The sequence below is a fragment of the Stylophora pistillata genome, chromosome 10 (genome assembly GCF_964205215.1).
Source record: "Stylophora pistillata chromosome 10, jaStyPist1.2, whole genome shotgun sequence".
In the NCBI taxonomy this organism is placed as follows: Eukaryota; Metazoa; Cnidaria; class Anthozoa; order Scleractinia; family Pocilloporidae; genus Stylophora; species Stylophora pistillata.
The window spans coordinates 22,371,332-22,398,421 of record NC_142528.1 but is presented as its reverse complement, the minus strand read 5'-3'; the positions used below and the strand labels follow the sequence as shown (position 1 = coordinate 22,398,421).

The following is a 27,090-nucleotide window of genomic DNA, read 5'->3' as shown; positions in this document are numbered from 1 at the left end:
AAAATTGACTTCCTTCAGACCGCAATAAAGAAGCTATTGCAAAGGTGAGACCCACAGCGCTGTGAAGTATTAATTGCTCTGTAAATCATGTAACAATTCTGAGAATCAAGGATGAAGGGTAAATTTTAAATGGCTATGACGAAGTGTCAAACGGTTACACTAGACAGTATTTTATTTCCTCACTCATTACAATTAATGGCCGGTAGGAATCCCTAACTACTAAAATCAGGCAGTTGAGCCAGGTTAAGTTGAGTGGCTGTTGACTAGCGGGTGTCGCTTGCAATATGGCCCTAATTTTCAGCGCTTCGGCACGACCGATCTTCGTCTGCGGGAAAGCATCAGGCCTTGTGCAAACACTCGCCCGCTGTCGGTCTGCACGGGATCTAGCACTGGTAATCATTAGTGCCAGATCCCAAACAGCAAATCTCTCTCGGACTAGTGTCAAATTTTCCCGTAAACCGCGAGTGCTGCTGCGCTGATAATGGGGGCTTGTCCGTAGGCTTAGAGGCGTGTTTTAAGAGCCATGTATTTTCAAAGGATTTCCTTTCTGTTTGTTAATCAACTAAAACAAAGGAGAGACAAGGTCATTGAAGGAAAAGAATTCCTCAAATTCAAGAGAAAGTAACCTCTTGTTGAGAGGTAATATCCCTTAACGGCTCATGCCTCTAAAGGATATATCCAGTAAAACACTCTGCAAGTATCTTGTCGGTTCTCAGTGTGTACAAAATACAAAGGGATTGAAGCTATCTAAGATTTCTATTTCTAAGAAAAAACAAACAAACAAACAAGCAAAAAAAAAAAATTAACACCTGCTCAAATTATACCGAAAAAAATAATTACAGTTACCACTAGTCTAGTTGTTGCTGATTGATGTGCGTAACATAATATGACACTGATTACATTTGGCGGACAAATTTAAGCTTTTGATCTCCAGGGAAATATTACCTCAACTATTCGCATTAGAGTTTCTTCTTTCACGCTTTTCAGAATTTACTAAAGTACAGAGCGTTTTTAGCGATACATTTGTACAAAATATTTTAGACCGCGTGGTAAAAATTAAGAGGCCAGACTAAACAAAACCAGAGCAAAAATGCGCGTTTACAAGACAATTACATGCTAAACAGAAAATGACCTCAGTTACGAACACAAATTGATGAGTTTAAAGTTCGATTCATTGCAATCTTCAGGCAATTCTTTCAATTTTTTCCTCTTTTTTTATGCTTCAATTTTTCTTGTTAGCGTCTTATTTTAGGAAGAGATTCACTCCGACCACGCTTCTCTGCAACTCTTGGGTTTCCACCAAAAAATGGACGCCGCCTGGTTACTCGGGTTCTGAGTCCGTTCCTTCTTCGTCAGCGGTTTCCAACCAAGTCAGCCACGAGTTAACCTGAGATGTAAATACATTTCTGTCAGAATCAGTCAAACGCTACGCAGCTAATAACTAAAAGCGCTGGTCCTAACCTGAAAGAGAGCTTTTCCTTTGCCGGGATGCTTCTCACTCACATCTTCTTTCCACCTCAAAAACGCATCCTCCTCCACAACTTCCGTATCGTACAGCAACACAAACATGCGCAGCAACATACCTACAAAGCAAGAAACAACACATGCATTTCAAACACATAAATTACCGATACTACTTCCAAAGAATTTCCAACCAAGAACTTTCTTCATGTTCTCCTTATATCTTTCGAACACATCTCGGGCTATGAAATTTTCACTGGATCGAAAATTGCCAAACAGGGTCGAACGTTGAGAGCCACTCACACTGTGCCCGATTTCCGATTTTAATGAACCAATCACTAAAATCCTACGCAATACCGACACATTCACCTCCGGTCCAATCATATTAAATCTTCGAAATTAGGATATTAGAGTTGCTTTGGTTTTGCTCCATCAAGTTGTGTGATTTTGTTAAAAATTCTCGCTTCCTTCTCCACCAATCAGATATTAACTTTAAACCAACAAACCTAGAGTTTTCAAAGTCTCCCTGAAAGATTTACATCTACTCTTACAGGTAGTCGTAACTAACTTGGCTTTGGTTTGACTAGAATTGTCCAAAATTTTCCCTAATGCGTCAAACAAAGTCCTAAAAGGGTTGCAAGACGTACAAAAGAGACACTCCACCGTTGAAAATTTCATTACTTACTATACCTTTGGGAAAATTGTGGGTGTGACAAAATACTTGCAGTGCATACAATACGCTGACCTAGACGAACAAAAGAGAGGAGGAGACTTAACGAAAAGATAATAGTTACCCCTAAAAATTGGTTTATAAATATATGTGCAGCAGACTCACTAATACAAGTCAGTACAAAATTAAATTTTCTATGTTTGTGGATAGGTTTACACTTGCATCTGGTTATGGTTCTAGGAAAACTCTCATGTGAATATAAAGGAATCCAGGATAGAACAACAACAACAAAAAGAAATATTTCCCAACTATGATCTTGGTTGAGAGGTGGATTCTGGGAAGAGGGAGAGAATCATTGAAAAGTTTGGAAGAGATTTGACAAAGTGTTACAAACTCACTTGCAAGTGGCTTTTCTCGTGAACAAATTTCTCCACTAGTGGTAGTAATTTCTTCATGGCTGCCTTCTCTTTCTCCATCAGGTCCTTTTCTGGGGCCTGCGTGGGGTCCACGCTCTCACTTAGGGTACTGTCCTTAGTAGCGTACTTTAACAAGCTAGCAAGAGATTACCAACTCTCGTAAGAAATAACGATGCCTACTTTCACTAAGTCTAAAAAAAAAAATCAAACTTACCCAGTGGCAAGCACATTAATAAATTCCGGATTGGTGTGCCATGAGGACTCCACATTATCCTATGAGGAAAATCCCAGATTAGAAAGTAGATTCTCTCTACCATCTAAGAAAAAATTTCTTATGTCACAAATGAGAATTTGTATGTGGGCTTCTCTTTAGAGTGCATACCTTGACCCATTTGTAGATAGCAGTGACAGTGGGATCTTCTTCGATTTTGTAATAAAGATCAGCTTGGATATGAAGAAGAGGGAACAGAAAAACCAGACTCTGTGGAGAAAGTAGAGTCATAAATGATTTGTTTGGATCAGACCTCAATTAGATAACCAGCCTTCAGGGTATAGGATGGAGGTTTGTTGGGTGTTGTCGAAATGAAAGATAAAACGGAAGTTGACAAAATTTAAACGAACTGAATGCCAATCAATCACACTGAATGAAACACGCATGTTCACTAACCACAACTAGGCATAATCTACTTAATACGAGGAAGAAAGGCAGGGTTCGTGTAAAGTGATTTATCCCAAGTAACACAGAGATCCTAGCCATGCTTTCGATCGGCTGGAGTCTGTCTGTAAAGTCACTTGATGATTGACTACTCATCACAGCAGCATAGCTGCTTACCATTACTCTTATTTTGCAAACCTGTTTTTCCAGGATGGACATGAACTTCTCACTTGTCCTGTCATCCTCTGTAAACAAAGAAAAAGTCCAAAAAGGTAAGGTTAAACAGCTAAAATTTTCAGATGTTCCTTTTGGACCACTGATAAAAAGATACTAAAATTAGTCTTCTGTTGACAAACCTGGTAAAGAAGGCAACAGATCTAGTTTGCTGTTGGTGAATTCTTTCACTAGCCAGTCCTAAAGAAACAATTAAATATTTAATTAGAAATAAGAAAGCAGAAGGAACATGCAAAGAGAAAAGCCAACAGAAATTGACCAAAAAAAGGAGAGGATGGTTAAAACAAACCTTTCCTTCCAAGGCCTCCAGTTCCTTTAGACACAGCAGGAGGGTTGGGTGGAAATTCCCATTTTCTGTCAGGGAGCTCACCTCAATTAAATTCAAAATTCCCTGTTGGAAATCAAGTGGAAGTTTTAAAAATGTTTTATGCACTGTTCTAGAGGGGCTTTTAACAGTCTATCACCACGTCAGTTAACCAGTCAGATCAGCAATCTGTCACCCAGAGGGTGTTAGAGTGGTCGACTTTAACATATTCAGTATGTTCCCAACCCAAGGGAAAATGTTTTGGTTGAAAAAGAATGTTACTGAAGTTTATCAAGAGTTGACCCTCCAAAGCTGTAGAATAATTGACTTCTACACGGAAAGAATACTGTTAGTGGAAGCATGGTCCAAACTACTTAATCTAAATATCATCCCAAGGGGCTGGAGGTTTCATTTCATTTGAACAAGCCTTCTGTCAGATCCCTCATCCTCAACCTGATGTGGGATTTGGATAAGAGGAAGGGGGGATGAGAGGGGATGGGGGGTGGGGAGGAGGGGGGTATAGGGTTTTCAATCTACAAGTGCATTATATTGTCATACATTAAAATATTTGGCCATCTCAACTTGCTTCATAAATAACTTGAGTCAACCTTTTCACCATAGACAAATTTACTGTTACCTGTGTTACAGCTTTAGCCATGAGCCATGCCATGTGCTTTTTGATTTTAATGTCTTCTTCTTCCACGTCTTGGTGCTGTTCCAGTGCACCTGAAACTCCCTGTGCAATGGGAAAGGGTTATTTTGAAATAGTCTTACAAAAATTATACAAGGAAGTATCTGATGTAATACTAAGCTACAAAGTACACAACTCGTATCTGACTACATAAATCCAATTTTTCACTTTCTCAAGAAATGTTTGACAGGAAATAGATTGATCTGTTGACCATAAAGATTCCACAATATCCATGCTTTTGTGTCTGGTTCGCATGAAAGTGCCTGATCTTGAAAAAAAGTTTAGCCAAGGTTTTCAGCATTCATAACTTGTAGGCTCCTTGGCTTGCATAGTCTTCCAAAGTTTCAAAATCATTTCAGATCATAAGACTTGCCCTGTTAGTTTCAAACCTTGCACGGGCGAGTCTAGCAAGTTTGTACATCTAGTTGAATTAGGAAGTAAGTTGTACTAAGATTATGTGAGTGGCTCACTAGACAACCATTTAACTTTCATTACTTTTGACCCATTACACTCTAACATCAGTATGCATTATTCTCCAAACTGTTCTGATATGCATTTCCTAACTAAAGGTACTGACAAGGAGAATTTGTTGAACAATCAAGAGCTTCTTTAGTAGGTGATCATTTCCTCTATTCTCATGACCTTAATGTGTGATTTGGGGTGATATTGTAAGGAGAAATTAGATACTAGTCACTCTTAGGGGTTACAGGGTTAAGTCGCTTAGATAAGAAGCAGAACACGTAAATGAATGTAAAGCTTACCTTGATAAACACGTCTGCTGTTAATAGCTGTGACTTGTGCAAGAAAAAAAATAGCCGACTAAAACATTCCTGATCTTCTGCCTTGAGACTTTTGGCCAACAGTTGACTGATGAGGCTTGTGAAATACCTAAGTTTACAAATAAAAACATTGACTGGATTTAACATTTTTCAAGCACTCACAAACAATTTATTTGAGAACAAATATATGTATGAAGTTTTCATGAGATAAGAATGTACCCAGCTAAAAGAGAGAAAAGAATAATTGGAGATTTAAAGCATTAAAAAAAAAAAGATAAACTCAAAAGTAACCAAAAACTTCTTAATATACTGTTTAAATAATTACCAAGTTCCTTCAGGAGGTAAAGAAAGCAAAAAACACTCTTTTAAAATTGATTTTTTTTGTTAATTTAAAGAGTAATTTACAATAATAACATTACTTGCAACACCAACACTATTTACGATACAAACATAACCTACAATGCTAAAATTATTTTCAATATTAGCTTTAAGTCCTTACTAGTTAAACACTCTTTTATCAAAACTCACTTTTATTTACTAAAAATAAACTCTTATTTCTAACAAAAAATTGTATCCAAATGCATACCTCCGTCCTTTGATATCCTTGATAGCTTTTGTTGCAGTTTCTACATCCTTGGACACCAAAAAGTCAGCAACAATGTTCTCCTGTGAAGGTACCATTATGTTTCTTACTCTTTAAAAAAGAACATGATTACAGAATTTTGAAAGTTCAAAATTTATGTGCATTTCCTTCTTTCAAAAGCTGTTTATAGAGTAAAAGAGACATTCTTCACTTCCGCAGAAATGTGTTCCATTATTTTGTGAGAATGTTGCAAGAAAAATATGCCAGATATAATTCATAACTGGTTATCTGAATAAGAAAGGAGGGCAGGCCACTCACAATTTGCTTGTGGAGATCAGCTGTAGAAGGAGTTTGTGGTTTGTTTTGCTTCTTTGCCTTCTCTATTATGGGCGGAGCAGCAGTTCTGTTTAAGGGATCCTGTAATAATTGATACAAATTGACTATTCAATTCTTTTCATGGCCCTGCCACCCATTCCCTTTGCTATTTACTGTAATCAACAAGTTTAATCTCACTCTTCTTAAGTGTTGAGTCATGAAAAACATTTACTGATTCATTCTTAATAATTGTTGATACTCACCAGTTGCTTTTGAGCTGGTGGGGTTTGAGATCTGCCAGCTACATGTACACCAGGCCTCTGAGATGCAGCAATTGAATCTCTTGCTGGCCGCAGACTTATCTGGAAAACACAGATAATTAAGATAATTGAAATGTGGAAAAGTGACAAAAGATCACTCTACTGTTGACCTCAGTTGATCAAAGGGCAGATAATGCCTTTCAACCAGCCCTGGTTATTCAAAGGGTGAACACTATATCCACTGGATAAATCCCTATCCAATATGTAAGTATGTTTTGGCAACACTTACCTGTTGTTACCATCCAGTGGTAGGGTGCAAACAAAATGTACAATGCTATCCACTGGATAAAGATTTATTTTGTGGATAGCATTATCTACCCTTTGATTAACTGAGGCCTGAAATTTAAACATGTTATTATAAATCATATAGCTTTGAAAACCCAAAGTGCTATTCCCAAGCTCTATTTTCCAGGTCTGGCTTTTACATCTATTGTTTACTAGCAGTGCCTGTCTTCATTTTTTTTTTTTTTCTCCCACAATTTTAGTGGAAGTGTTAATCATGACTGAATTTTTACCAACAAAAATGCACCTGCATCAGAACTCTGGGTAACTTACCTCTCCATCTGAACTCATGTGATTTTGCCTTGATGCTGGCCTCCATCCACCTGTCAACAAAGAGTATTTCATTCAGTTCATTCTTCAGTCTTTCATACCTCTTAGAAAAAATACCTAAGGCAGTTAATCATTTCTACAGTGAATGGTATTGCTTGTTGGGTTGCAGTCCTGGTAAGATCAAACTTGGTGCCTCCAAGTCTGTGTGCAGAGGTTTTGGAACCACCATTAGGAGACATTACAATTCCGAGACTTGTAACTGAGTTCAATACCTCCTGTTGGTTTTGAGTTGTTTGCTGCTGAATTGGATAACATGGTTGGTTGTTTGGTTGACGACAAATCAGCCCATGGGTCCCGCGGTGCAAACTGGTCATAATCATCATCATGATATCTGTAAATGAAATAAAAACCTTATAAGTAACTTCCAAAGCTTCTTCTTTCTGAATAATTCTGATAATTTGGTACATATAGTGGTAAGTATCAAAATACTAACAGTACCTACTCACTGATATATCAATCTTGTGAGTCCATATCTTATGTCATGACATTATTGCACATTGTGAATCAAATACAGTTAGAAGACTATTTTAAAACTTCAAAAACCATGCAAAAATTCCAAACATTGATTTATGTAAATAAATAAATGGCTCATTTTGTCTGGATTAAGTACAATAAATAAACTCTCACTGAGGCCCCTTCCAAACTGAGATCAGGTGTCCTAAACAGCAATCTGCCTCAAAAGTTAGAGATTTTAAAGAGATTTAAAATCTAGAGATTTAGAAAATTAAAAAAAAAAAATTAATAAAATTTAGAAACTTAGAGATTTTAAATTTAATATTGCTTCAGCTTCAGCTGTCCACCATAAAAATGATGACTTTCTCTACTTTTGATTAAGATGTTAATGTTAGCCTTTTACTTATTTAGCTAGTCTTCTTATTTAATAATGTATAAACTAAATACATGACCCCTCAAGCTGTTAGCTTTAATTATTATCATGTTTAAATAAAGGTCTTACCTTATCTTATCTTATCTAAAAGTAAACACATTGTAAAAGATGACTTGTAATTTGAAAAACAGGAACCATAACCTCCACCCTTTCACTCCAAGGATCATATTAGTCCTTCTCCTTACTATCTGCCTAACAATTCTTGCAATGATAAGTCAGAGAATTTGTACTGGATCAACTAATAATCCCCCAAATTGTTAATTTTCTTTATTCTTATGACTTGTTTGCTTCATATTCTTTTGATATTGTAAGGAGAAGTCCTGTATTAGTCACTCGTGGGAGTTTGAGGGTGAAAAAAGTTATGACTTTACCTTATACCAAACCCAGACCTGTCTGGGAGTACTCCACCAGAACCAAATTCATCAAAGCGCGGACCAGAGGGACGAAATCCATTGTCTGTGACAAACACATCATTCATTCCTCGGCTCATCTGTTGGTACTCTGATCCCTTCCCAGCTCCTCTGCCCATTCCATGATTCATCCAGTTACCAGGAGCATGTGGTGGGATGTTACGAGGCACATGGCCATGAGCTGGAACTGGGAAACCAGGTCTACCACCCTGATTCTAGAGAGAGAGCAGAGTTTTAGGTTACTAATAACATAAAAATAATGATCATGAAAGCAATAAAGCTCCTTTATTGAAGGTGGCTTGCAATAACCTATTTGTGGCCCCCAAAAAAATTTTAACAGCTCACTATCTTAAAAACAAAGACGTTTTATTGTAACAGACTTAATTTGTTTTCTAATTTTGTTGAAAAGGGAGCTACATGGGAAGCTGCACTTCAGCATAATAGGAAGATTGTTCCATAGTCTTGATGCACCATAAAAAAAAAAAAATGTCTAGGAGTGTTTTCAAATTTTTAAAACTGTTCTGTGCTCCTCTTCCTCATAGAATGTATGAAATTTCCACACCCTAACTGCCAACAAGTACTCAGACCCAAATTTTCAAAGTATCAGTAATCTGGAAAGTTAAATTAGAGAACTCGAATACAAAATCACTCTGAATAATCAGGGCTCGAAATTAACTTTTCCGTTCGGGAGCCAGCTGGCGACTAACAGAAAAATTTTGGTCGCCAGATCGTAAATTTTGGTAGCCAACTTATTTTATCTTTAACTTACACAAAAACACGATCTTACACCTTACTTTGCATGCAAGAAAAGTCACAACTAAAGAGCGAAAACAATTGGAAACAACATGATTAACACTTACAGGGATGTAGATATTAGCTGGAACCCACGAAAATTACCTAACTGTGAACGTGATATTTTCAGCTGTAAAGCACTACTTCTTTCTCCAAATTGTTTATAAATGCTTTCAGAAGATTATTATTTATTTATTTCATTTGTTTACATCTTCATTGCTGTCTTACCTGAACTGAAAGGGTTATTAACACTCCAGTTAGTGGGACAATTGCATCGTCCAATTTGCAGGCTCAATGACCAGCGGTATAATTTGTAACTCATGTATGCGAAAGAATGAATGCCAAAGGCACTGGCCTTCGGCCCAAATACCCGCCTCTCATTGCTAGATTCCCACCTGTTAAAAACTTTAGCTAGTTAAAGCTACAGTAATTCCTTCAACTGATTTGTATCTGCCACCATTTTCATGGTAAATGAACAGCACATGGTGTTGAAGGGCACCTGCTATCACAGTTTCGGGAGAAGCCGCTGATACAGTGTGGCGCGCCGTGAACGCGGTATTGATGAGTCAAAATACATTCAATTTTTTTTATTATCTTGTAATATTCAGAAATCATTTTACTGGGGACAGAAAGGTGAGTTGTATACTAGCTATCATGCCTGATTGATTTCCTAGTATAAAGATTCAATAGCAAAAGTTGTGTTGTGGTTTTCTTTAGTTATCGGACAAAACGCGAGTTGCCAGCTGGCGACCAGTTCTGAAAAGTTAGTCGCCAGAGCTCAATCTTTAGTCGCATTGGCAACAAGTGAGTCGCAATTTCGAGCCCTGAAAATCAAAGAAATTACAAGCACATTCCCACAACATACAAGTATAGCTATAAAAGAAATGCATCAAGTTACCTGCCAGGCCTCTTGGCGAATCTGCTGAATCATCTTAGGCCCTGTCTCGAGTACAGCCTTGCGTGGAGTCCACTACCAAACACAAGTAATAACAAATAAACTGCATTAAACCTTTAATTCTCAAGATCTGATTGTCAATTATACTTTCTTCCTGCTACATATTTTCTTACAAATTAGGTGCCAGAAGCTGTTGTTAGATCAAGATAACAATTTGTAACTGAGAAGTTTGAGTTTTCTACGTATGATGCACAATCCTCGCAGTAGAGAGCGCTATTTATGCAATAGCAAAAATCAGACCTAAAAATATCAGGCCTGTACGGGATTCGAACCACTGACCTCTGCGATACTAGTGCAGTGCTCCACAAATTGAGCTAACAAGCCAACTGGGAGCAGGAAGTTGATTCGTAATAAACCCGTGATGATAAATCAGATACAATGAATATATGAAGTTCATATATTCATTGTACTGTATTTGAGTTTTCTGTTTGCCAAATAATGTATGAATATTGTGGGGAGAAGTTACAGGTTAATCACTTTTGGGAGTTGGAAGGCAAATAAGAAATTCTACTAACTGTAATGCTTTGATTACACTAGCAACACATCATGCAGTTATAATACTATCAAGCTGAGTCATAGAGGCAGGCTACTACAGTCATGAAAGTTTTTACCTTGGCATTGCGTAGGCTTATGACATCTTCAATCATGAACCTGATGCGAGATGGAAAGTCACTGCGGCCTAAAAGCTGCTGGATGCGCTCAAAGTACTGATCCATCAAAGGCTAAAAGAAAACGCTTAAAATTACAAAATAAAATAAACTAAAATGACTCACAGATGAGTGCAATTCCTACAGGGTCGACAAGATGTCCTGGCCAGGGTGATCAGTCTATATTTTCCTTCTTTCAAGAAATTATCAACAGTGGATATTATTTGAATAAGACACTCAATTCTAAGAGATAGTCAGGAGATGAATGAAAGTGTGGTCCTCACCGAGAAGAACCGGCTTTTAAATCTTGCATATGAAGAGCCTTAGTTCACCAGCAAAAGCAGTGACAAAGAAAGTCGCACTAAAGTTACTAGCAGTGACTCCAAGGATCTACTTTGAGCAAATGTCAATCCTTAAGCTCGCATATAGAGAGAATGGACCATTATAATGCAAAACAACCAAGTGTGGTAACACTTAACAGATTTGGAAATTCAACCATAGAGGTGGCATTAAGACAGAAATAAAAATCCAAGTAAAACAATTGATACTACATTGAATCTATTTTTGTTTTTTAAGTTTTCAGCTGTTTTTTTTTTTCCCCTCTAAATGATATCTGGACAATACCAGTAGCATGGAATAGTTCCAAGCTGATTTGTACCTTAGCTTTGGGAATATCCAGTCTAGGTCCCACAGTTCTCATCAAGTAACAGAGACACTCCATGGACTCCGACAAGTCTGCCACTGAAGCACGTTTCTTCTTGTCCAACAGCTGAGGAAAGAACCATAAATAAGTTTACCTTTTACACCCTAGCAACAGCAGGCATATTCTCCATACTGTACTCTGTACACTATTTAAGGTGCAAAAAGCAGAATGTTTAACAATCAAGAGCTTCTTTAGTTGGTGATCTTTTCTCTTATAAATTCTCATAACCTTTCTATGTGATTCCAGGGCGAATTTAAAGAGAGACATTTTAGAGGTTCCCCACCATTCAAACATATAGATTCCTTTATATAGCTCATTTTTAACTATAGCTGGCAAAAATTTATTAAGGTGTTTCCACAAACATGATTCACTGTCTTGAAATAATGCAGTCTTTTCACTAAAATATTCTTTACCTGCTTGATGCATCTGTGTACAATGGCTTCATGCAACATGTCATACTTGTAGAGTTCACCTAATTTCAAAAAGAATCAGCTGATTGTTAACAAATAATTGTTATCTTTTATAAATTTCTTAATATACAACATGCATCTTTGGCCTTGCTTACAAATAATTATTACTTGTGGATACAGTGACACTACCAATTCTGTAAATTCTTCTTAATAAATACTTCAATAGATGTACATGTATATGGTATGCGCAAGAAAAAAGGTTTTAAACACCAGTTAAGAAAAGAGAAACTTTGAAGGACAAACTTTTTAACTTGAACTTTGTATTGAACATTTCATCTACTTTTGTCATCACCTCCTTAAGTAAAACAAGGTTGGGTGCTGTACAAGATACCAGTAAGTTTATTTTACTATATGAACTGCTAGCCATTTCTGAGACACTTGTCAGAAAAGCTCTCCTCTTGCACCTACCAATGAAACGTATGTTTCCCAACACTTTACGTTTGGTAGTCGACCGCTGTTCCTCCTCTTCCGGTGTAAGTGGACCATCTTTTTTATCAAAAGCTACCATACAACAGGAATTAAGATGCAATATTAATATTTTCAATCATAAGCTTAGTGCTTTGCCAACTACAGAAAAAAAGGAACCCACTGATATCAGCTTACAGCATCCTGATTGTTATATAAATGTTGTTGTTCATCATGGTTTTGTAGATAAATGAATGTTTCATTGTTTGTCTCACTATGTAGAGTCAGGCTATCAAATGTATTGCTCGTGACATTTAAACCTCTATAATGCTAGTCTTCATCAGGCAATGATATCAAAAGTTTGCTTGTATGGTGTCCCATTTTGAAGTATTTATTCACACTCCATGAAGAAAAAAATGGCAAAACTTTTATACAAGTAAGCGGAACGATAGAAATGGGGAAAAAAAAAGGATGGACTGATTGATACCACAAAATTGAAAAAACAATTCAGTCTCTCATTAATCTATCTTTGAAGAAATAAGCTTCAGATGTACAGCAACCAACCTAGTTAAAAGCACTTTCAAGGTTCTAACAGCTGAACTGCTTTCAAAAGCCATTGTAAAATAATACAAATACATTAAAAGTGCATTTCCTTCATGTCAAATTTTAAAATATCACCATCACAGGGTATTATTAGATTACCTTGACTAGCTTTGGTTCTATTGTTGAATTCATCCTCACACTGTTTGAGAAGCAAACGTCGGAATGTCTGAAGAACATAATAGACATGAATAATCACTAAATATACCAACAACTCATTTAACCATTAACTTCCACAAATGATTAACATGCAACTTCTCCCAATAACATCCAAAGATTTTCCAGAAAACAGGCTATGAGAATACTCAAACTAAACAGGTTGAAGTTGTTATCTTGATCTTACATCAAATTCTTACCACTTATTTACAACAAAATGTGTAACAGCTAGAGGAGAGAATTGACAATCAGATCTGAGGAATTGATGGCTTAAAAAGAGCTCTTTTAAGATTTAAACTTGGAAGGTGGGTAGATAATAATTCTTTCAAGCAAATATAATTCAGACCTACACATAATGTAAGACAGGTGACTCAATTCATGACAATATAATGCATGAAGCTAGTAATCTTCCACTACAATTTACCATTTAAATGAAGGGAACAATTAGCTTCTTTCCAATTTAAGGCTAGGATGTTCAAATTTTTAATGGGAAGCCAATGATATGGACTTGCATTAGTCCTGGGCAATAACATCTTCTAGAACACAATTTATAGTTGACAATTTAATTTACAAGTATGTCTTAACTGCTAAAAACAACAGACTTCTCTTTAGAAGATTTCCTGCAATTACTGGTGGTAAAACCAATATTTAAGCCATGGCAATAGTGCAAGGTTTATTTTCTAGAAAAGATCTGAGGGAAAAATCCTCTAATAAAAACAACAACAAAAATTTGTTTGTCATTGCTAAGTTGTACTTACCGAGTTTCCAGTTTTTCCAGGATCATCAAAGTTTGGTGCCTCTTCACTAAGCCGCAGACACAGCTGGGCGTACATAGAACTGTACTTTGGTTCATCGAGAGCTTTTTCAAAAACCTAAACATTAGCAAAATACAGTCTGGAAATCAATGCAATTCATGAAAAAAAATACAATATAAGCTATCAAGAATCATAAAAGCATGAGTCTTGAATAAGTCTAGATAAACAGGACTGGAAGAATAAATGAGAAATAACATTTGAACCATCCATCCACAATAACTAATCTACCACAATTCTAAGGAAGCTCTATACAAGCTCCATACAGAGAAAGTAATGTATGTACAACTAATGAATACAAAGAGGAAACTTTGAGAAGAAAATAATCTACTAGTTTTAGATTTTAAAAAAGAAAATGTGAATCTTATAGGGATTGTGAGTGCATGTGATATACAATTTATTGGCCTCATGCATTCAGGGCTAATATTAGAGCTAAACAATCTGCCTTTATATGTTGAATCATGTTAAATACACTTACCAACAGAATCACGCCTTTCAGAATGTACTTGGTCTCAATACCCACTCCAAGCAGTTCATTACATAGTTTGTCAAATTTATCCGGAGTTAGTTTATTAAGGATCCTGTGGAAACAAGAGAAAGAAAATCTCAAATGAAGAAGGTTGAGCCTTGGACCCACATGCACTAGTTGTTCTATTACATTAAGATCTTCAAATGCTTTGATATCAAAGACAAAAAATTTAAATTAGGATAGAATACTGATGCAAGAAAACTAAATATCAGCAATTGAATTAGAGTTCCTTCCAAGAGGAAATGAGTTCTATGTGTACTAAATAGGATAATAAATAAATGGTAACACTGAGGCTGGAAGAATACTTTTCTTCAAAGTTCCACCTGTATAGAATCTCTGAGCGACAGAGAAAAAAAAGAGGATGTTCTTCCCGAGAGACACTTGGGTTCTCAAGAGAAAACTATTTTTCCCCCAAAGGTATCATCAAGATCAAAATTATTCTGATAAAAACACTAGAGCTACAAAATAAAATTCTGGCCTCTTAATTAAATTCAACGACACCCCAATCATCTTACAACAACAAAAACTGACGTATGCCTACACGCACATAAAGTAATGAAAAATCATTTTTACAAGAGAGAAAAGTTATGTGCATCCGTTCGTAAAGTCGGATTTTTTTTACAAAATTTTAGAAAGGGAACTCGATAGGTTCCTGCGGAAGAAAGCTAATTTGACAGTTGAAGTTGCAAATTAGAGTTTTCAGGCCATCGGAAAGCTTCAATAAAAATGGTTTCCACATTTAGGCACAGATCACATATTCTTAACCTAAAAAGTCACCAAATCATCAAACAAAAACCTAACAAATACAAAAAGAAGCAAAAACGATACTATTACCCTCGGACCCGTCGAAAAACCGCTTCATCGTCACGATATTGAAGCCGGTTTATCTGTGGAGGGACCCATCGTTGAGTAGTTTGCTGCGAATGAACTTGGTTTTGCTCTTGTAACGGCAGCGATGCGGGTACAACCTCCCTGACTCCGGAGAAATCTGAAGATTTTGCCCCGCGTCCGTCCACTTTTGTAACTTTTCACTTGTCTACTCAAACGCGTCGTTGAAGGAAAACCTGCAAAAGAAGAAATATTTCTAAACAAAGGCGAGGATCACGCCATCATATCCAATTCACGAATGCTTTTTTCCAGCACATCTACTTCTCTAGATACTCATTACATGTACAAATTGTTCAACTTAGTCCATAAGGCAAATTTTGCCCAAATCTTACCGTAGAAAAAAGAAAAAGAGGGAAATTATCGATGATTTCTCTCAGCCGCTTTATTCTCAATGATATCCTAATATTCTTCGCGATTTTCACTCTAAAGCGTTCCCAGCTTGCTGTACGGGCACAAATAACCATGAGGCAGTTCGCTTACGGCACAGGACACTGATTAACAAGAACAAGAACACAATATTCAAACGGCCGGAATGGGTGACTAAGTCCGGCTGATCTGATGATACAATTTAAATCCAAAATGTGATGGAGATAGATTAATTGAGGAGAAGTTTCCAAAGATTCCTGGAGTGATAAATTTCCAAAGGGAAATGTAATTTCTTTGCCACTTGAATTTTGCCGCGAGGACATAACTTGTAAAGAGAGCGCGGACGAACTTGATAACTCTGATGGAGCAAACTTGTCGTAATATGGGCAAACTGAAATGGGGGCAAACTGAAATGGGGACAAACCTCCAAAATTCACGAAGAAAAATAGCTTCCGTGCTCAGCAAACAAAGGGAAGTGCTGGAATCATTGCATGGAAACCATTGCATGGAATTCACTTCCTGATTCGATAAAAAAAAGTCTTCTATCTAGCTTAGAATGTTTTAAAAAAAGACTTACATCTAGCAAGGACTTAATAATTCCATAAGCTATAATAAGGAATCTTCCATGATAAGGAATAGGAGTGAGGAATTTCTTTGTTAATCTTATCTTAAATAATTATTGTAGTTCATAGTTTTATATTTTTATATTTGTATTATTACTATTAATTATTATTTAACTTAGATAGATAGTAGATAGGCAGGTCCACATCAGGACTTCAGTCTTGCGTATTCTGCAACCTGCGTTACCAAATAAACTATGTATGTCTGTATGTATGTAAGGTTGGGGTCGCAGCTATTAAACGGGGTAGACTGAGAACTGGCTATTACTTGCCTCAACTTTTTGGATCTTGAAAAATTTCTCGAAATCAAATCCATTTCCTTTGTTAAGTGGCTTTAAATGCCGTTTTGAATCAAAGTACTTGTACATGCGACGCAACAAGAAAGCGATGAGTCCCGTAGCCCAACTTCATCATCTGAATAAGTGGGGAGATGGGCAAAATAAAAAAATAAAAAAATTCGCCTTTAGTTTTTCCTATCTCTGCCAGCTCCCAGCCCGAGTTCATGGCAAACAGTTTTCCCGTAAGAAATTATGAATCACTTCCTCCCCTCCCTTCACACCTTGTGCACTTGGCGGACGTCCAAATTTGGAGATGCTTATGACGTTACGTGAAAACCGAGATAACAGTGGTCAAAGTCTGGCAAAGCAGTCATACTTTTAAACAAATCCTTCAGTATTATTTAATGCTAGAAGCTTAATTTTACGAAGTCGAACACTTCTTTGTGCAACTTACAGTATTATCATTTTGTTTTCTCAAAGCTTGAGATGCCGCTATTAGGGTTGGAACGTGTTTTTGTAATTGCAGATCTCCCTGATCTCCGCTTTTATCCTTTTTCTTCCGGGTTCTCTTTGGTTGAGACCCCCTCTGTAGTAATTCCTGAAAAGACACTCTGTACTGCCTACTCATGAAGCCATAAATGAGAGGGTTGTTTGCATGACTTACGAAAATTAATACAAAAGACGAGAAGTCAAGCCACAAAGGAATTTCATAATCGGAGTTAAAAATTTCGATAAAATTAACTGCAGTGGCAGGGACAAAGCAAACTATATACGATAAAACCACCACTACAACAGCAGAAGTTATCTTGTATTCATCCGCTCCTAGTTTATGACGTTCTTCATGTAATTGTAAACTGCACACTCTGTTTCTGTGCAGTTTCACCGCTTGAAAAACACGGAAATAAGCGTAACAGATAATTACTAAAGCTGGAGTTGTCATTGTGCCAGCTAAGAAAAATGCGTACGAGCTGTTCGTGCGAAATCGAAACAAACAAAAGCATTTTCCAGGATCGAAAGCGTAACTTGACCAGCCCATCAAAGGGGGTACAGCGTACATCAAAGGCAGTGTCCAGATGAACGCTATTATGATCCATACAGACTTAGCAGTGAATATCTTGTCGTATTTTTTTTCATGCATAACTTTAAAATATCGATTGATGCTAATGGTTGTTATGCTGAGCATAGATGCGAGCACAAACTCCACCGTCAAGAAAGCTGTCATTTGACAAATAGTTTCGCCAAACATCCAATGCCCTCCATTTATAGCGGTAACGAGCATAAAGAATATGTTGCAGCTCTGTAGTGTGTCTGCGACGGCGAGATTAGCTATCAAAATATGGCTTTTGGCTTTCAGTCTTGAAGAACTTTTGACTATCCAAACAATGACAAGATTTCCAGCTACACCAACAACCATTATGACTGCAAGAACCAAGCTGCTAAATGCTACAGCCACCGCCGAAAACATTGCGTATCTAAACAATTACAGGTCGTTGATTACCTCAGTAGTTTTGCAAATTTGTTTACAGAACTGCTTTCAGTTCCCTTTCTGGTGAAGACATCCAATTCTTTGCGCTGCAGGTCGCCTTTGATAGGGCAGCGAATGTACAAGTGCAGTGAATTTAAGATCTTGAAGCTGATGTTGAAGAACTTGGAAAAAGTTTTGAAAGAAAACAGAGTTATCTGATCAACTGTGATCAATGTCTTCACGACAGCTTAAACAAAGTGATAAATGAAGTGGTGTTCGACTTTTTAACAAAAACATTCACAGCTCACAAAGTTTCAAGTGGATTGTAAATTGTCTGCAATTTATGTTTATTTGCATGACGGAGTGCCATTGGTGCAGTGTAAAGAAAGACGAATTTAAAACAAAAACATTTTGATGCTTTGCGAAATTTTTGCAAGGTTAAAGAAACTGTTGGGTTAAAAACGATTAAAGGACAAGCTGTGAGTTGTGAATCTAAAATCAAATTGCGAAATTCATCATCTTTTTGGCAGACAAATTGTTAAAACAAGGTCATTAACAACGCCTGTTTACATGTACAGCCTCAAGGTCAAATAGCTTTGCATAATTCATAGCGATGTAACTTAACAGGAGGCAAATATCACGAAAAGTAAACCATAAGAAAAGGTTTTCGAAACAATTGTGATTTTATCAAAAAGTGTTAGAGCAAGAAAAGTAATCAATAACATTGTGGCAAGAAATAAGGCCGAAAAAGCCTCGATTCCAAGCCACTGTGCAGAAATAATTGATGAATCCATCTTTACGTCCCGCTGGAGTTAGCATAAACTTTCCTTCATAAATTGGTCGATCTCATCAGGCGCCAGCGGGGAAAACAGGGAGCACAGACCTAATGTATCCGTAAATCTCATAGTTCCAAATGCACTGTGCAGCTTGGAAAAGGGGACGATCACCTCGTGAAGACTGGTAAGGATACAACAGCGTTAGCCTTGTCAGTGAGCGACCTCGTTCCCAGAGTCTCTCATCTTCCAGCCCCCTGGAGCGAGAAAACAAGGGTGGGGGGGGGGGGGGAGAGATGAGAGACACTGGGAACGAGGTTAGTCAGTGAGGTGGTCGTGCAACCTCATCATCTCTATTCAGCATGCAAGATTAAAAGAGGACGCGTATTTCTCGTTAAGCAAACTTAAATATCCTAGCTTTTTTTGTAAACTACAAGCCTATTTCTTTGTTGTCTAATTTTTTCAAATTTCTCGAAAAAGTCATATTCAATCGCTTATTAGAATTTGCCGAAAAGCACGATATAATTTATCGCTGTCAGATTGGATTTCGGAAAAATCACTCTACATCGCACGCGCTAATTCATTTGGTAAAAAAAAAAACTGGTTCTGCAATCGACCAACACAAAACAACGGTGGGTGTTTTCCTAGATCTTTCCAAAGCATTCGAAACTCTTGACCATCAAATCTTGTCTGCCAAATTGGAGCACTATGGGATCCATGATGTGGCTCTGCAGTAGTTAAAGCTACTTTTTTTGCCACCAGCAATTTGTCCAGTTCAATCAAGCTTGCTCTCCAATGCAAACCATCAAGTGTGGTGTCCCTCAAGGTTCGATTTTAGGCCCACTATTGTTTATTCTATACATAAATGATCTTCCTAATGCCTCTGAATTAACAGACCCTCTGCTTTCCGCTGATGACACCCTTCTCTTTTATTCTCACTCAAATACAAATTGCTTAGAATCCGTACTTAATGTTGAACTCCAAAATATTCATGTTCAGGCTTAAATGTAATAAACTTTCAGTTAATATATGATAAAGAAAACTAACGGCTACGTCATTTTTAAACCCAGACAGAAGAAATTTAACTCCAGCATTTCTCTCTCCTTTGGAGCTAAACCCCTGTCTATAGTGACGATCATCTTACCTGGAAACACCATATCAGCTATGTATGTATACAAATCGCTAAATCAAGAGGTATTATAATTAGGTCTCGCTGTTTCCTATCCTCTGCAACCAAACTCACTTAGTACTACGCCTTAATTTATCCTTATATCGTCGATTGTAACTCCGCGTCGTCGTCCACCTAAGTATCTAACTTAAGTAGAATTTATTATTTGCAAAGGCGAGCTGTGCAAACTATCACTAACTCAGACTATTGAGCAGTCATGTTAAAACGCAGACCGCAGACTGCAGACCATGCAGACTGTGCAGACGGAGGAATTTTTGTTACTTACTAATTGACCCTTCGATACGGTACACCCATTATCATTTATATATACATTTACTTATCATTTATTTTTGATGAAAAGTCTTATTTAGAGGAGCTTCCACGAAATATATGAATCAATGTTTCATCTTTATGGCAATGTCCTATCAGAAAAATGGCGTGCAAGTGTATGGGTACGATCTTATTTCCGAGTAAAAGCAGATTTTTGCTTGCAGCACTTTATTTACTGTAAAGTTCTTTGGGTCGTGTTGTGAAGATCCTGGTAATTATTTGCTTTGTCCACGCAGCCCATTTCTTACCTCTAGTTCAGAGTCACCGGTTTTCATTTTCAATACAGAAATAAAGAGTTAACAAAAGTATAGGACATAACTAAAATTCATTTCATCACAAGGGAAAATTCAAATACATTCCCTCGTCGATCTCAATCTCACCACGTGCTCGATAACTTTGAACCTTGGGATTTCGTCCAAATTGTTGTTAGGTAACCTGAGCTCGAAATAACATCGTAAAACTACATCATGTGGTGTCCAAAAACTGGACACTGTTCCAACGTTACCAAAATAGTAAAGAAAAGGTGAAAATCAGAGTTTAAAAAAAGTAAAAAAAAAAAAATGAAAAAATACAAAAAAAAAGAAAATTACAGTCTGCACTCTGCATCTTAACACGAACGACTATCGAGCCCATTCCGTTCCTTTATTTTTCAAACTTGGAATTTTTAGATATTTTCCAAGTCAATACGTTTGAAATCGCCAAATTTATGTTTAATTAAAAAAATAACTTATTGCCCCCATTACTTCTCAATCTTTTTGTGAAAATGTCCAAATTCACAACTATGGTACGAGAGCAGCCAGTAATTATCGCGGAACGCATTTGTGCCGTACAAATCTCAAGCAATTTACAATTCTCTACTAAGGTCCTAAAATTTGGAACTCTCTCTCTATTTCAATTTCAGTCACTAGTTCGTCAAACTTTCCTAGCTTTAAGACAAAAATCCAAGAGTTTTTACTTAAAATAACCACTGAATTCGCCAAGCCACACATTAATTCGAAGCACTTTTTCTTTACTTGATTTATTAATGTAAGGGAGGTGGCTCTCGCGTATTAAGCCCGATGGCTTCCTGGGTCTCCTCGCCTTCTGGCTGTTAACGTTGTAAATGAATCTTTGAATTGTTAAAATAAGGCAAATGAAGATAATGGTGATGATAAATTTAGTAATAAATTAGTATCTAATGAGTGGTTTATACCGGTTTCTGACATAACTTCTTGAGGCCTACAGATTTTTGCGGGGACATTTTTGCCTCAGGATCAGAAGTGTTCATAACGGGCTTAACGCTTCATAGGAATCATGCCCACCTTGAAAGTGATTTTGGCATATGTAAGAGAAATTCAGTCTAAGCTTAGATCTCGCTTTCTAGATAGCCAAATATTCTTCTGCTTAGAAGACATTTTCCCTTAATCTTTACAAATGGGTAAGTTGTCCTTTCATTCATAACGTCCAGAAAATATCGGGACCTAAGCGATCCATTAAGAGTACTGGGAATTATACTGGAGTGATTTAGCAAGAACGATATAGTATGGAATAGTATGGACACAAATTTATTTCGACTTCCAGTGTTCGCGTTGGCGTTCTCGCAAACAAGTTCAGAAAGTCATTTCGCTGGTTTTCCCGTCGCCATCAAAACGTCTGGGATTTGCGTTCATTGTGCACTGGTAAACGATGACGACTTGACTTAATCATTATGTATAGCCTCTCGTGTGAAACTTAAATCAAATGAAAGCCGTAAGGTGTTTAAGGTATAGTAGTATATTGTGAAAAGGGAAAGGGACTCAGAAGTAATGTGTTGCTTCGCCACCAGTGGCGATGCAACTTTGAGTAGTGGCGAGTTTTGTGGTGGCGAATTGACCGAAAGTCTTAGCATGACAGAAAACAAACAATCAAAGATCTTCATTTTCTTTATTAGAATCTTTCAAGATTTGATTTCATTCTAAATTTTAATAATTAGTTTTACTACCCTCATTCCATCCAGCATGAGGTGCACTGGCATCAAGACAGGATACATCATCATCATCAACTTGTATCTCAGATTATAATGATACTCAGTTTCAATTAACATTCACCCTTTCACTCCCAGATCTCACTAGTAATTGTCCTTACTGTCTGCCATTCATTTCTTGTGATTTTAGTATCATGGAGAATTTAGTATTAGATCATCTGCTCCTTCAATTGATTTTTTTTTCTTTATCCTTGTCACTTGTCTGCTTGAGACTATTGAGACTGTTGGGAGAAATTTTGTCTTAGTCACTCATGGGAGTTAAAGGGTTAATTATTTGGCTGTTTATGTTTTTATCTCATTTGAAATAAAGTTATCTTGAGTTCACTTCAATTTTTTTTCTGTGAATGTGACAACACTAAAATAACCACACAATATTCCACCCTACTTTTCTTATCTCAAGACACTATCCATTTTTTAAGAAGCAGGGGGATGCTCCTGGGAGTTTTGTGGGCGAGGGCATGCAAAAATAATTGGGCCTCAAAGCATCCGAAGGTCAGCCAAAAAAGAGGCTCTGAATGGGAGGTCACCCTTTAAAAATCACTAACGTGTACTTAGAATGGCATAAAAATTAAGGCCAAATTTCCTATTCCATTACTCCCTAAATAGAATTCCTGACTTGCTGAAATTTAAAATTTTCCTCAACGAGCATGCCCACGAACTCCCCTCATTACCCCCTAGTTTGTTATTTAAATACAATCCACTCACGTTATCATAATGCTCATTCATAAAAAAATACCAGTATCACATTACAATATTATGAATAACAAATTTTTTCCTCCTTTGGTTGTGGTTACCAGCAAAAACAAGTACAATGAAAATTTTATATTACCATTGCAGGAATGAGCTGGCTTTATGAGCCCTTTAATTATGTTTTCAGTATACTTTCATGGGTTCTTAACTGGATGATCGACACCTTTTTGTGATAATTTTGAAGAGGGATAGAAGAGTGAAACAAGTTTGCCAACATTTCTAACTCTGTGGATACTTGTGGGGTTTGCTACCTCTTTGGTTGGGGATATTTTAATGATCAAAGTGCAAACAAAACGCAAAAAAAGCCCGAAAACTTGAAATTTGATATTTCATATACTTAAGATTTGCACACGAGACAACGGGTGTTACGAAAGCGAAGACCCTTGAAAACGAAGACCTAAGACCTAAGACCTAAGACCCAGTCTTCGTATTCGTAGTACGACAACGAAGATCCTGTAAACAGAAAACCGTAGAAATTACAAGTTAAACGCACATTAAATAGTACCAACGCCTAGTAATATTTAACAATTATTCCACATGCCCGCGTTGGATATGAGTTGGCTATAATCATCTCATATCCAACAAGAGCGAGTGGAATAATTGTTTTATTAAAAACGTTAAATTAAGTATAAAATTTTATTAAATTTTTAGCTCCCTTTTAATATTAAGCTGACACTTACGATGGCCATATTTGTAGATTATGGTATATTGGCTGATATACCATAATGGCTAAGCCAATAAAAAGTCTTGAATTGCATTATCCAATGATCTAGTTTTTAATAAAATACATTACACTTCACGCGTTTCTTCCCATTATTATACTACCCGTATTATTATACGGCCCGTCTTGTCAGTGTTCTGTTTTGCTATGCGAGCCAATTTGGTGTTGATATTCTCGAGAGTTTCCTCGGGTAAACTTACCACACATATTATTATTCTGGAACAGCAGGCAGAATATTCCAACGCCAGCCGCCTCTGATTTATAGTTCGCATTGCGTGACAGAATAACAGAGAAGGCGTTCTGTACAGGAAAAATTACTCTTGGGTTCTGTCAATAAATAAACGATTTGTACTGTATTTCGTAGCTAGAATAGATTCTGACGGTCGTTAAGCTTTCTCTGCTGGAAAATTCTCGTTAAAAAGCAAGCAATTCTTTTGGCTAATGCAGGGTCTTCGTTTTCGTAGTACGAAAACGAAGACCCTTTCTTAAAAGCCCGAATAAAGCCTGCGTAGTAAGGCCCTAAAATATTCCGATCACTCATTCGATGGGGATGTCTGTTCCAAATTTGGACTCATTGCATAGAAAAACAAATCGAAGAGCCGAAAGCAGTGGTGGCTGAAGACGGAACAAGAAAAGCCACGCGCGAACTGTCTTAGCATATCAAAAGCTGAAACAACAATTACTAGTGCTCAGGGTACGTCTACAACCGTACTTTCAAAGGATTTTCTGCTTTCAATAAAGGATTTTAAACGAAGACCTGGGTCTTCGTTTTCGTAGTACAAAAACGAAGACCCTGCATTAGCCAAAAGAATTGCTTACTTTTTAACGAGAATTTTCCAGCAGTGAAAGCTGAACGAACGTCAGAATCTATTTTAGCTACGAAATACAATAGAAATTGTTTAATTATTGACAGAACCCAAGAGTCTTCTTGTACAGAACGCGTTCTACGTTCTCTGTTATTCTGTCACGCAATGCTAACTATAAATCAAAGGCGGCCAGCGTTCGAATTCTGCCTGCTGTTCCAGAATGATCATATGTGTTGTAAGTTTACCCGAAGAAACCCTTGAGAATATCAACACCAAATTGGCTCGCATAGCGAAACAGAACAGACAAGACGGGCCGTATAATAATACGGGTAGTATTATAATAGGAAGTAACGCGTGAAGTGTAATGTATTATATTACTAAGCGTTGTTGTTGTTTAATGTGTGTTTGAGTTGTAATTTCTACGGTTTTCTGTTTACAGGGTCTTCGTTTTCGTAGTACGAACACGAAGACCGGGTCTTACGTCTTAGGTATCCGTTTTCGAGGGTCTTCGTTTTCGTAACACCCCGTTCACAGTAGGGTAACAAGATCATGTAATCTGTTCCACATCCCACGATGCCACCTGTCCTCTGGGCAACGTGCATTCAGAGGGTCCACAATAGGTTTGGCGGGATGCGGGATTTGGGCTATTTTTCGTGGTGATATTCGGGATATGAGCTGAAAACGGAAGCGGGATGCGGGAATTTTAACAACCAGCGGGAGCGGGATTTCCTATTTTTATGGGGATGGGATTCGGGAATCGCAAGGAAAAAATAGCGGGATACGGGAATTTAGTTTTGTCTTGACTAAAAATTCATTAGCGTTGACTGAATGAATTGTAGGGAAGCTATAAGTGTCAAAGGAAGTGAAGCCTGTCAAATTGTAACCATTATCACTTTTTGTGTTGTTCGTCTTTTCCGGTTTTTACTATTTTCGCCGTTTTCCTCACTCGGAAAGAGGTATCAAATCACTGAGGTTAGAAGGCAAGTTCGTTAAGATGTCTAAGATCCTGCACTCATTCCTGTTTTGTTGACGGATTTGAAAACAAAGACCGACAGGATCCAACTTCTGTCATGAAGCTCACAAATCCAGATTTTACTAGCTATCTTAGAAGTCTAGACTTTGTTGGCCACACCATCACTCCTGAGACTGACCGTTTCACAGAGCACAACAAAGTGGGTATGTACCCAAACCCCATAAGCATCGCTACTGGTCCCCACGGAAGCCTGTTATTTCTCTCACTTAACACAGTCACTGGTTTATCGAGTCTTTTTCAGGTACAACTTCATAACCCCGTCCAAAAAATTGTAAAGCTTAAAGAAGATTTTCTCGCCAAAGAAGTGCACCACGTCAATGACATTGTATGAATGGTTGAGAAAGGAGGCCCCATTACTTTTTATGAGCTAGAACAAGGGACAGTGCGTGTTAACTTAGGAAAACTGTGTTCACGAGAAGATGTAATTCAGAAAGCCAGTGAGCTTGGACTATCTGCTAATGGAACCGTGGCAATATTAAAGAATCGAATCGCCACGCAAGTTAAGAAGATCGAGGCAGAATACCAAGAAAGAGGGCTTTCTCCTACTGCTATCAATTTCTAGAATACCTCCGGCGAGGAATCTCAGTTTGAGGCACTACACGTCGTAGATCTCAATATGATCTACGCAGCATGTAAAAGCAAGCAGCAAATTTTTGCCGTTACCTACTCCAGCGACGGACATGGGCCTCGAGGAGAAGCGGCAGCAGTTGTAGAGTACCAAAACGAATGGGGTAACGTCGGATCGATGGCCATCTTAAATAGTGACATTTATCTTTCTCACCGTCAAGGCATCGAGAAAGTTTCATTATCAACATATTTATTTAAGAGCACGGATTATTTCTTCCGGTCCAGACTACTGTTCCTTGGCTCCCTCCATTGCGGTTTACAAAGATGGTTTGGTCTATTCAGATCCGCAATCGCATCGCATCCTGCACTGGATCAGAAATGAGCAAAGAGTGAAGGTTTTTGCAGGTACCGGTGCAGAGGGCACCAGAGATGGCTTGGCTTCGCATGCTGAATTCTACCAACCTGCTGGATTTCGTGTGGAATTTGACCATGTCTTGTATATATGTGACGCCCGAACCAACTGTATCAAGGTCACGGGTATTCACCACTCTGCATGAAACCGCTGCATTTCTAGATGCGGTTGGAAAGATATACAAGGCTTTCTCCGTCCACGAGAAGCATGCAAAGTACGAGCTTTGCAATCTACGAGATGCCGTTACACTGCTTAAAGAGACGCTGCAATATCTTCTCCGAAAAGAGGCCTTGATTCGCGGTGAAATCCAAAGCTTGCCAAGGTCCCTTCATGGACCACAGGAAAATGTGGCTGAGAAGACATTGGTGTGTTTCATTGTTGCAGTCTGGCCTTCAGAGACTTTATGACCTGTTAGCGCCAATGGGTTATACTTGGACCAACCTCCTGAGCTGCATGACATTAGATGTAGAGAACTGTCACTCTGTGGTCCATCCATCAGAAATCAC

The 27,090-nt window shown here is 37.6% G+C and overlaps 2 protein-coding genes across 2 annotated transcripts; both read right to left on the bottom strand.

The window, feature by feature from the left end:
* Positions 1–148: 148 nt before the first annotated feature.
* Positions 149–15,765, bottom strand: LOC111331829 (eukaryotic translation initiation factor 4 gamma 2). Its single transcript, XM_022937020.2, has 27 exons — positions 15,626–15,765; positions 15,240–15,469; positions 14,355–14,457; positions 13,823–13,936; positions 13,011–13,077; positions 12,312–12,404; positions 11,847–11,905; positions 11,389–11,499; positions 10,695–10,805; positions 10,027–10,098; positions 8,298–8,551; positions 7,253–7,371; positions 6,984–7,033; positions 6,372–6,470; positions 6,112–6,210; positions 5,797–5,876; positions 5,193–5,319; positions 4,378–4,476; positions 3,726–3,827; positions 3,559–3,616; positions 3,401–3,447; positions 2,930–3,028; positions 2,762–2,820; positions 2,530–2,683; positions 2,152–2,206; positions 1,462–1,583; positions 149–1,387 (listed from the first exon to the last, which is right to left on the bottom strand). Exons 4-27 carry the CDS (start codon positions 13,895–13,897, stop codon positions 1,322–1,324), a joined length of 2,277 nt encoding a protein of 758 aa, XP_022792755.2. The 5' UTR covers positions 13,898–13,936; positions 14,355–14,457; positions 15,240–15,469; positions 15,626–15,765; the 3' UTR covers positions 149–1,321.
* Positions 15,766–16,933: 1,168 nt separating this feature from the next.
* On the bottom strand, positions 16,934–18,334 carry LOC111331830 (melatonin receptor type 1A-like). Its single transcript, XM_022937021.2, has one exon. The coding sequence runs from the start codon at positions 18,020–18,022 to the stop codon at positions 16,979–16,981; it is 1,044 nt and encodes a 347-aa protein (XP_022792756.2). The 5' UTR covers positions 18,023–18,334; the 3' UTR covers positions 16,934–16,978.
* Between the last annotated feature and the right edge of the window lie 8,756 nt (positions 18,335–27,090).

Bases quoted from the DNA above. Each gene is read 5' to 3' on its own strand.
- LOC111331829 (XM_022937020.2), bottom strand. From the start codon at position 13,897: ATGTACGCCCAGCTGTGTCTGCGGCTTAGTGAAGAGGCACCAAACTTT. The intron at 6,211-6,371 runs GTGAGTATCAAC...CAATTATTACAG, and splicing joins CACCAGCTCAAAAGCAACTG to GATCCCTTAAACAGAACTGC. The intron at 3,448-3,558 runs GTTTGTCAACAG...CTTTGTTTACAG, and splicing joins TCTGTTGCCTTCTTTACCAG to AGGATGACAGGACAAGTGAG.
- LOC111331830 (XM_022937021.2), bottom strand. From the start codon at position 18,022: ATGTTTTCGGCGGTGGCTGTAGCATTTAGCAGCTTGGTTCTTGCAGTC.